Source organism: Octopus sinensis, unplaced genomic scaffold, assembly GCF_006345805.1.
Source record: "Octopus sinensis unplaced genomic scaffold, ASM634580v1 Contig13757, whole genome shotgun sequence".
NCBI lineage: Eukaryota > Metazoa > Mollusca > Cephalopoda > Octopoda > Octopodidae > Octopus > Octopus sinensis.
The window spans coordinates 1-11,429 of NW_021833039.1; the positions used below are offsets into that span (position 1 = coordinate 1).

General features: G+C 45.3%; 1 protein-coding gene and 1 long non-coding RNA gene across 2 annotated transcripts; one reads left to right on the forward strand and one right to left on the reverse strand.

Annotated features, from left to right (window-relative positions):
- Window positions 1–1,021: 1,021 nt before the first annotated feature.
- Window positions 1,022–1,357, forward strand: LOC115229870. The gene is made up of 3 exons (XR_003883367.2): window positions 1,022–1,073; window positions 1,104–1,131; window positions 1,163–1,357. It is a non-coding gene; the product is annotated as an uncharacterized LOC115229870 (long non-coding RNA).
- Window positions 1,358–1,628: 271 nt separating this feature from the next.
- Window positions 1,629–2,565, reverse strand: LOC115229868 (ELAV-like protein 2). The gene has a single exon (XM_029800140.2). It carries the CDS (start codon window positions 2,503–2,505, stop codon window positions 1,702–1,704), a length of 804 nt encoding a protein of 267 aa, XP_029656000.1. The 5' UTR covers window positions 2,506–2,565; the 3' UTR covers window positions 1,629–1,701.
- Between the last annotated feature and the right edge of the window lie 8,864 nt (window positions 2,566–11,429).

An 11,429-nucleotide genomic window follows, 5' to 3' on the forward strand; every position in this document is an offset into this window, starting at 1 on the left:
CTTTCTCTGCCTGAGAGTGACACAAGCACATTGCCTTCTTGTTGTTCGTTCTGAAGGAGTTTATGTTCATTTTGAATATTTCGTCGTTCTGGCTGTAATTCTCGAACACCTTCTCAAACAACTGCCCCACCTCCCTCGTCCAGTCGAGCACGGAAGAGAAGACCAGTCTGTCGTCACTGGGTAACACATCCCACCAACTTGCAGTACTCCCGCAGCTTTATTTGGTAGTACTTGTCCGACAGTTTCCTACCGTTGGAATACTCCCATACTTCAGCGTGGACCCGTAGTTCCTGGTGGCTGCCGCAAAGTCCTTGCAGAACTCGTTCACTTGCGCGTAAAAGTCGATGCCCTTCGCGTCAAAGTCAGTCAAGTCCCCAAAGTTGTTCTGAGGGAGGAGGCAGAGGAATTACCCAAAAAGTGTAGTCCCAAGCAGTCATGGAAATTACTATTGCGAAGAATCAATACCGCTTTCGATTATTTCAAGTATAACAACTAATAAATTATATTTATAAATATTACTTTATACACTCGACGGCGATGACTCTGTCAATCCAATAATCAATGCAGATACGAATAGTCCGCAGGGAATATATGTTCTCCACAAATAACAATCAGTATAGCCGGTGTTCTAATCAGTCGAAATTAGGAGTTCATTATTGAACTATCATAAAGTTCCCACATAGGCAACACATGGATCACATTTATCCGCAGCTGTGTGCTATACCCCTGCTGTCTTTTACTGCGTTGAAAATATTTTGAGATAACAGTAAATTGTTCGTGGATGTCCTTTGTCGTCTTTGTGATTTAATTCCAATGCCCAGTTAGCACATGTGCCCAAATAAACGCCAAGGAGCTTTGGTCGTGTCCATAGTTAAGTGTCTACTGTTGCAGGTATAATGAGTTTAAAAATTACAATTAGTTGTATCTTATTTTAGTTCAATAAACATTTTGTAATTTTATCGAGGTAAACCCTAATAAATGTATGAAATAGACTTGAATAAAGTAATACGTTGCGTCTAAATATGGATAATGTGTGCTGTTACGAATCACTCATGTCTCGACTCGTCCGAACTGTGAATCCTTGAATTCCTTAAATTCTTTAGTTGAGGTCTCAAGAGGGAGCTCAGGATGGTAATTATTTGTCGACATTTGATATGTGTAGTTGACAAAAATGTACTGACAACAGGAATCACAGTACTAATTATCATATTCTGCATTTTCGCACTGTTCCGAACAATCTCTCGGACATCCGGCAAATCCTCATCTGTATCGTAACTGATGTTATTTTAGCGGAGGGACGGTCCCTCGGAGGACGGACTGGCTCTGTAGATAACAAATAACCGGACACTAACCCAATTAATAATTATGTCTCTCTCTTCTTGTTTGACCGAGCTGTTAGTCGATAATCAATATGCTATGTTTGCCCTCACACTAAACTGAGAGGACTGTCCAATAAGTCACCATCCTCCGACAGTCCTATAGTGGTGTGAATAATATTAAATATAGTAATGAGCATAAAGTATGTGCTATTTATTACGACGGAAATCACTTTTGAAGGACACATTCAATGTCTTACCCTCTGAGGCACCCATCAAATGGAAGGTGAGTACATCCTCCGTGTCCTCGGCAGTCCTATGTGAATAATAATAAATATGGCAATAGTAATAAGCATAACGATCAATGTAAAAGGTAATATATGTGCTATTTATTACGACGGAAATCACTTTTGAAGGACACATTCAATGTCTTACCCTCTGAGGCACCCATCTTGGACATGTTCAGGGCGGCCACGGCAGCACAGGCCTCCTCGTATTTCACAAAGTTGACAAAACCAATACTACTCGCCCAGGTGGTGTTGCCTGGGAGGGAATTGACCGAGGCAATGGCCCCGAACCGAGAAAAGAGTTGGTACAAGTGGAGATTAGTAGATCCTGGGATTAGGTTGGACACATAGACACAGTGGTGTTGCACAGGGGGCACATTCCGGGCAACAGGACTATACCGAAAGTAGTCATAGTGGGAGTAGGGGAGGAAGCCAGTGGTCACTTTGACGGAGGACTGTCGGGCATATCGCACAATTATGTGTTTGTCAGTGCCTGGGAGTACTTGTTTGCAGTTGAGCACGGCAATGGCCGACTCTGCACACACAGGGTGGTAGAACATGACCATTCCACTGCACTTGGACATGCCGTGGGCGTCCACCAACAGTTTGAGGGACTGCACAGGCCCGAATGTCTCGAAAAGCATCTTCAAATTGTTTTCCATGAACGAGGGCGGCAGGTTCTGCACGTACAAATTCCGCAGTTCAGTCTTGCCCGTCTGACAGCGAGAGAAGCTGACGTGGATGGCCTTTTGGTCGACGACATGCCCGTCGAGTGTGTCGATGGCCTTCTGGGACTGTTCCTGTGTGCCGTAGGAAATGAATCCGTAGCAGAGGGAGGTGCCACACGACTGGTCCATCATCAGTCGACAGTTGGTGACCTGAGTGAGGGGGAGGCCGTACATTGGGGACTGTCGTGAAGAGGGAGAATAACGATTCGGGGGTGATTGAGGGGGCCAGGTTGCTGACAATCAGTTCGCACTTGTCCACTACGAGTGTGTGGGGGAAATGCCCAATGGACTGCTGAGGGGGGAGAGGGGGATTCATGTACCCGTTTCTCGCATTTGTTTCTACATTGTAGGGCTGGATAACAACAACCAACAAAACTCATGTCAATTATATAATTAATTCAATTTATTTAAACAACTGATTACAACTCAAAACCTGCACAATAAAAAGTATTACAGTCCTCCGATATATAACTCTCCTTCGACCTGACTGGCCCACTCAGAATAGAACTGGACCTGACATAGTCCTGTCTGTCAATCCCCACTTCCTTCCTCACCACTCCGCCCCTCAGCCTGCCAATAAACAGACTGGCACAACCGGGCATACTCCCTCTGATTGAGCACCACACATTTCTTCCCGAATTTGTCCAGACTAATGTCCATGTCCTCTCCTGTGGCCAGCAGCCACCCTTCTCGACAGTCCTTATACTTGAGGACGGTCACCATCCACCGGCCATACTCGTCCAGCCAGAACCCCACGACATGCACAACCTCCCCCTCCCCACAACTGAAAGTGTCATTCGAGGCCAATTCGACGGGACTGTCCCCCGCTGACCGAACTCGACTGAACCAGACATCCCGGGCAACCTCCCGACCGGACTGCAATACAACCAGGAATGAGTACTGCGAGGACACATCGGAAGGGGGCTCCCTTGTGCACGCCCACCCACGTATGAGTTGGGATTACATTCGGAGGGTCTGTCCGTTCACCACACACAATACTCGCTGGACGGATTACCACCGTCGTGTTCGTCGTCGGTTTCGCTTTCTTTGAGGGGACAGTCCGATCCAGCACTGTTGATTGCAGTCCTTCTTTTCCTGGTCTTTTTCGCTTCTCTGAGGATTTCGCGTGGGTCTTCTTTGTGGGAGGACCAGTCTCCTTGGTCGACGTTGGTTGTTCTCTGATGGACGCATCTCCCACTTGGACGACAACTGATGTCTTGAGTGGAGTGGACTAGGGGGATATTGGGTGGTCATACTGATTTCATTTGTGTGATTTCGAGTGGTTTATCTACCATTTGTGCACAATTGGGGAACCATTTATATAAATTGATTTTAGAGGACGAGTCGAGTACACATTGGAGAGAGTAACAGTCCCGTTCTCCTGGTAGTTGATTGATACTTTATTTATCTTAATCTTTTTAACGACTGTTCGCATGTTGGACAACAAGACGCAACCAAAAACAACAATTTATAACACGTAATTTATTTATTAGGAACAAAAACAACGTCATAACCATAATTAACTATTTCAGGTGATCCCAGCCTCTTTTAAAAACCTTCGCATCTTTTCTGTGTGTTCTACAGCGCATTGTCTAAGAGGGCGGGGATCCCGAACTTTTTTCCTGAGGTCTCCACCGTTTTCTTTCACGATTTCTTCTAGTCCATTTGGTTGAATTTTGTTCCCTGTGACATTCGCTAGGAGGTTTACAATCTCCATTTGAATATTGTCGATTTTTTCGACATTTGAATATGCTAGATTGCTTCCCCATACTGTACATCCGTAACCAATTGTCGGTTTAATGTATTGGGTGTATAGAGACTCTAATCCGTAAGTTCCTTTGGCGTCTTCCAAGTTTCCAAGAAATGCTTTAAAAGGTTTAATTTCGTCAACACGTTTTCGGTATGGGGAGTAAAGGTTAGAAAGGTGTCAAAGGTGATCCCAGTATCTTTAGAGTTTTATTTGGAGGAATTGATTTCCCTTCCATGGTCACATTTATCGACTAATTCCTCAGTCTTTTGTTAGTTGTGAAAAAGGTTAGCTCAGACTTTTCCGGGCTTGCTTTCAACAGATTGGCATTGAGCCATATACACAGGTTATTTATATTTTTCTGTAATCTTCTTGTAGCTTCGCTGACACATATATCCCTCGAACAAGAATCCTCGGGATCCAGGTTCTTTCCGACCCATCTCTCTGCTTTGTGTCGCTTCGAAAGTTTGGGAGATTCATTTTGGATCACATATATCCGCACACCAACCTGGTTTCGCCCATCTCACTCCACCTCTACGCACCTAACAAAACTAACGGACTTTATTGCGGATGGTTTTAATGACAACAAACCTCCACTTCGCACAATTCTGGCCACGATCGACATTGCAGAAGCCTTCGACAAGACTTCCCGTCATGTTCTTTCAAACAATATTACAGCGACGAACATTCCCCCAATGATTCAAAAATGGCTCAAGTCGTTCATATCCGGCAGACTGGGTCGCACTTTGTTCATGTCGATACTTACCGAATGGAGTCCCGCAAGGATCGGCTCTCTCCCCGGTCTCGTTTAACCTCCACCTGAGCAGTTTGCCTAAGCTGGAAGACACTTTGATCCTGTCTTATGCTGCTGATTTGATCTTGGCGGCTAGAAACAAGAACATTTCAACTGCTTCCACAGGCCTACAAACTCATCTGGATTTATTGAAGTCTTGGCTTGTAACCAACCACCCTCTCCTTCCAAGTCCAGTGTTACGTTCTTCACCAGTGACCGTCGCCAGCTAGACCAGCATCCAGAGTTGAAAATCTTTGGAGAACGCCTCCCCATCTCAAAAACTGATCTACGACCAACCTCTTACCTTCTCCCCTCATGTTGACCACATAATCAAAAAAGTAAACAAAAAGAGGAATGCCTTCCGTGCAGTGGCCGGATCCTCCTTCGGTCAAGACAAAGAAACGCTAAGAATAATCTACAAACAATATGTCAGGACCTCCCTTAACTACGCTAGCCTCACTTGGGGCTCCTCTCTTTCATCCAGCAACATTCAAAAACTCCAAAGGATCCAAAATGGTGCTTTCCGATCAATTGCCGGATGCATGTTATTCACTCCTTCCGACCATCTCCACTGGAAACCACCATTCTCCCTGTGGAAGATCACCTTCGCATCCGGAACCTGCAATTCCTCAGTGCGGTCATGGAATCAGACCATGTCATTTCCTCACCCATACAAAAACAGCCGTTTCAGTCATTGCAAACCATTTCAGTCCACAGAGAACTATGAAAATGTCTTAGAAAAATATATTATCAAAATAAAGGTCAGTCAAATCAGGCTTTGGCATGTCTGGTTGGCTGTAGAAAGTGTCGTCGGCCATGCGCATTTTATTGGTTTGGATGGAGTAGTCCAACTGGAATGTGAATGAGCACACACCTTGTCCTTCTCTCTGTCGAGGAGCACTCTGCACTCGTGCGGCCCCATGTCCTGGTTCTTGAACAGCACATCCGAGACGACGGTCTGGTTGGCCAGCAAGTAGTGGTGGTTCTGCATGGTGTCCCACAAAGACGTCAACTGCCCCAACTGCTCACTCAACACAGAGTGGTTGAAGGACATGAGGTTGTCCTTATACCGCCTCTTCTCCCGGGACTTCCTGGCAGCCTGGTTGGGCAGGGGGGAGTACTTCGTTGTTCTTCATCCTCTTCTCCCGGTAGTCCCTGTCTGTGTGTTCGGGCACGTCCTCCTGTTTGCAGAAGGTGTCACTCGAGTCGAGGAAATAGGGCCATTCGGGGAGTTGTGGGTACTGCAGAAAGTGACTGTCGTGTGGCCAAAGGGGGTAGTCCTCGGTCTCCTGTGTGATGGGGAAGTAGAAGGAGTCGTCAAAGGAATAACGGGAATTGATTCCGTCATCTTCCATGACCTAAACATATTCGAATAACAGTCATCACTACTAAATGAACATTAATAATAATAAAACTACTCTGTGGTGGAGTGGACGACACTACGGCTATATATATGACAGAGTTATGCAATTATCGATCACACACGCCACATGACACACCCAACAAACACACTTTATTGGCAATAGTAACCCAGTCGGGACTCGTAGAAGGAGATGACCGTCTGCGGACACCGAGCATTCGCCACCGACACAGGAATCAGGTCGTAGAGGGGAGTACTCGACTTCCTGCACAATCGACAGGGTTGGATACCACTTCATCAGGAACATTGGCCTTCCCTCTATTTTCTGCAGTTCGACAATCCTCTCGGGGAGAAGGCCTCGATTAAAACCCGTCTCCCCCTCCAGTCCAGTGGGACTCACTTCCACAAGTCTCCTCACACTTGAACTGGCCGACTTTGCTTTTTTGGCCCGCTTAATCTGTTTGCATTTATTTTCATATTTTTTGATGAGGTTAGGGGAGAACATGCCACATTCCGCCTCCCACGTGTTTTTGTCGCTGAAATGACATTGCGGAATACCTGGGGAGCCCCTTCCACTTGACCAAATAGTGGGTGATGCCGTTGACCACCTTCTTATCCTTAATGCTTTCCACCTCAAAAGTGTCTGTCGGCGACATGATTTATACGAATATATTAACAACAATACAAGTCAGTTTGAATAACTTGTACTATTAAAAATATTAATTTTGATTTATCTTAAATTAATTAGTTTAATAAACAAAGACTGATTATTTTGCTCGAACATGTTTACCTGTGTCATTTCCCGCACTCTGTCCTCCACAGGAATCACTCAACTTAAACACGTGGCCATTGCAGTGCCCTCCCCCCAACAAATCGGGAGTATTCTCCACCACCTCCTCTCACTGACCACCCCCCTCTTCACTGTAATATTCCACTCCCTCACCCCAGCCAGTCACTTCGCAGAGAGTAAAAGTCTGCTTTAACAACTCGTTAAACACACAAGTCGAGGTTGGTTTGCCCACTGATTCCAGTTCATTTGTCCACTGGGCGACGACAGTCCAATATCTCGGTTTGTCCAGCAGAAAAAGGGACTCCATCACATTTGCCTGGGCGTATTTCTCTCTTGGTGACTCGAAGGTTCCCAGTCTGGACGAGTTTGTCACCAGACTGAGAAATAATGGCGTGAGGACGATATCACGGAAGCCCTTCATTGGGGCTCACGGAAGTAGAGTTATTTTCCTCCACCCAAAGGATTGCCACGGTGTTCTCATAGAACTGGAAGAAAATTAAAAATAATTAATATTTTAATTATATTTATTCAAATAATATTTCTTTATCACGTGCACAACCAGATGATTCACCTTAATCAACTTTTTGCGGGATTGCCTCCCACAGAGAGCACAGTGGAGGAAATAGAGGAACACATCAAATCATTTATTGCACTCAACCAGAGCACGTACTCTCTTGTGGTATTCGTAGAGACCTCGTCGAGGCAGTAAAGGAATGTGTCTGTGAGTTCATCACACATAACTATTCCACCAGGCCTAAAGAGGCACCCCCATTCCCCATCAAAGTAAAAGACCACATTTATAGCCCAGATTGACTCACATTCAATGGAAGCCCTCCTATGTTCAAACGGAGAGAACCTCACTCCAGGATATAATTTTCCCGCCCTCTCAGTGGCCTATTTGTTGGTGAACCAGCCATCCCAGTCGACTGTAATGCACATCCCTAAGAGTAGAGAATGATGTTGTGGAGACTGCGAGTGCTCGTTCTCCTCCAAAGCACTCTCTCTGAACTGTCCCCCCTCTTGAAGGACAAATGCCTCCACTTGGTCGACTCAAGTGAGTGTCTGTGTAATGCCCAGTCACCCACTCCCCCGAATATCCCTGTTTCATGTCCCAGGAGGGCACCACTGAGTTGGACTTTTTGTTGGAGATTGGATATATTTACGAGGAATACTTCGAATGGGACAAACTGAACAAAGTTCTCCAAACCATCCACCAAAAGAAGGAGATCACGGTCGAGTCGACTGGTCGGGTGTTGTGGTGACCCTCAGGTGTGCCTGGGCGGACTACTCTCCACCAAACATTCGACGTGACCCAGCTGGTGGTGCTCATTCGTCGATCTGCCGACACAGTCCCTCCATTCCCCCCACATTCCCCCTCCCCCATTCAGGATATTCCCCTCAATGACGACGTTCTCCTGGAGAAAATGAAGCCTTCAGTGGAGATGCCCCCAGTCCCCTCTCTGTCCCCCTCCGAAGTGGCCCTCGTCCTCTTCGAAGCGTATGTGCCTGATTAACATCCAGTCGACATGAACTGAGTCGGCGAGCTCGGGATGCCACTCAGGACATGATTGTGTCTGCATATTGCCAAGTATTGTGTCCTCTCACCCACAGACCCTCCTGAGTCTCGATTTGAACGTGTTTGCCCACGCGGCAGTCCTCTTCACTCGGTGTCTGGTCGAACTGTCCTCCCCCAACAGAATTCAGAGAGCATTGATGCAACTGGAGGTGGCCTGTGCTCACATTGGCAGGAGTTGGTCAAACCTCGAAGTACAGCATTCACCCTGGCACACTTCTTTTCGATTCGTCCACCCTCCCTCTACTGCATTAGAGTACGCGGGGGTCTGACTGTAGTGCAAATTATGTCGTGTTTATATGAGTGGAGGACTGTACTCCTCCGCCCTCGAGTTGTTGGAGAGTCTGGAGAAGTGGGATGACCTCATCGAGTGTTATGGACACCTCGAGCAGAGAGCGAAGGTCGGGCAGTCCTTTATGTAGGCAGAGGAGTTGATAAGACGGGCGGATTGCAGAAAAGGAGACGCCTGCTCTGTTGTGCTACTTGGGGTGTGTGACCAAGGAGGCTGAGCACTACACCGAGCCTGGGAACTGTCGGGGCACAAGTCCGGGGCGGCTCAGCGAGGACTGGCATTTCTGCACTTCCACCGGACACAAACCAAGGAGTCCATTCCCTACTTCCGTCGAGCAGTGGAAATTAATCGTTGATGGTTGGTGGTGTTAGTAATGCAGTACTATGTCTGGTTTTCCTATGGCTGTGCCTGCAGCCGAGTCCCTCTTCAAAGAGGCCGCCAAATGCTTCCTGGCCTGCATTCGAATAGAGAACGAGGTCTGTCTGTCAATATTGTAGAGTTCCAAAGCGTGGACCAATTTGTCAGTGTGTGTAATGCAGTACGACACCGAGTATTTGTGTCTGTCTACTCGTAGTAAGAAGAGGTGCATTCGAATGGCCCAGGAGGCAGCCCGTCTGGACTACGACACCCCAAAGTGGGGAGAATGTGTTATATGTACTCCCCTCGTCTCAGTATTCCAGCTCACTGTCGACACCACTCAGGTCAGTCTGGCCATCCAAGCATATCAACGACTCCTGATATAAACACAAATTCAGAGATCTCGAAATCTTGTTGTCCTTGGCTCCCTCCCGAGTGGAGACCACACAGCCAAATTGATGGAGTTGTGTGTTCGTCACGAAAAGACGTGTGTGGAGGACGGAAAGGACGGTCTCCTCCTCTATGCCACACTGTCCACTCTATGCAGAGGAAAGTGGTGGATGGCTCTTGTTTTGTGCAGAGGAGTATTTATTGGTGGTGGGGTGGTGGCTGATTTAGTTGTTGGAATATATGAGCAAGTGTTTGAACCATCAACTGCACATCCAAGGGTGGACTGCCTGTATCAGCACTGTCCAGTCCGTCGAGGAGAGATGCTGTGACTTGTTGGAGTGTATGAGTTCTCTTAAACTGCCAGGCTGCAAGTATTATGCTGAAAGGGTTACTGCTAATTATTCTCTGAGGAATTTTCTCTCTTCCACTCAGTCAAAATTGAGAGCTTAGTAGAATGTTGAGAAATGATTTGATGAGGTATTGTCTTCTCCTCATAATAGTCGGCTATTGGCAACACTCACTTGTTCATATTATCCAGAAATATTTCAAACTGATCCCCTGAAAAATGAGCTCGATTGATATCACACACGTGGAGAACTGAGTAAGATCTTTATAATTACGCAAATCTTGCTGAAAATTTTAAAACGCCAAAATAGAGTATATAAAAAGGATTTAGACGAGCTGTAAAAAGCGCATCTATCCAGAATATTTCAACTGATCCCTGAAAAATGAGCTCGATTGATATCACACACGTGGAGAACTGAGTAGGGATCTTTATAATCACGCAAATCTTGCTGAAAATTTTAAAACGCCCAGAATAGAGTATATAAAAAGGATTATAGACGATCTGTAAAAAGCGCATATTATCCAGAAATATTTCAAACTGATCCCTGAAAAAATGAGCTCGATTGATATCATACACGTGGAGAACTGAGTAGGGATCTTTATAATTACGCAAATCTTGCTGAAATTTTAAAACGCCAGAATAGAGTATATAAAAAGGATTTAGACGAGCTGTAAAAAGCGCATATTATCCAGAAATATTTCAAACTGATCCCCTGAAAAAATGAGCTCAATTGATATCACACACGTGGAGAACTGAGTGAGTAGGGATCTTTATAATACGCAAATCTTGCTGAAAATTTTAAAAAGCCAGAATAGAGTATATAAAAAGGATTTAGACGAGCTGTAAAAAGCGCATATTATCCAGAAATATTTCAAACTGATCCCCTGAAAAAATGAGCTCGATTGATATCACACACGTGGAGAACTGAGTAGGGATCTTTATAATTACGCAAATCTTGCTGAAAATTTTAAAAAGCCAGAATAGAGTATATAAAAAAAGATTTAGACGAGCTGTAAAAAGCGCATATTATCCAGAAATATTTCAAACTGATCCCCTGAAAAAATTAGCCCGATTGATATCATACACGTGGAGAACTGAGTAGGGATCTTTATAATTACGCAAATCTTGCTGAAAATTTTAAAAAGCCAGAATAGAGTATATAAAAAAGATTTAGACGAGCTGTAAAAAGCGCATATTATCCAGAAATATTTCAAACTGATCCCCTGAAAAAATGAGCTCGATTGATATCACACACGTGGAGAACTGAGTAAAGATCTTTATAATTACGCAAATCTTGCTGAAAATTTTAAAACGCCAAAATAGAGTATATAAAAAGGATTTAGACGAGCTGTAAAAAGCGCATCTTATCCAGAAATATTTCAAACTGATCCCCTGAAAAAATGAGCTCGATTGATATCACACACGTGGAGAACTGAGTAGGGATCTTTAT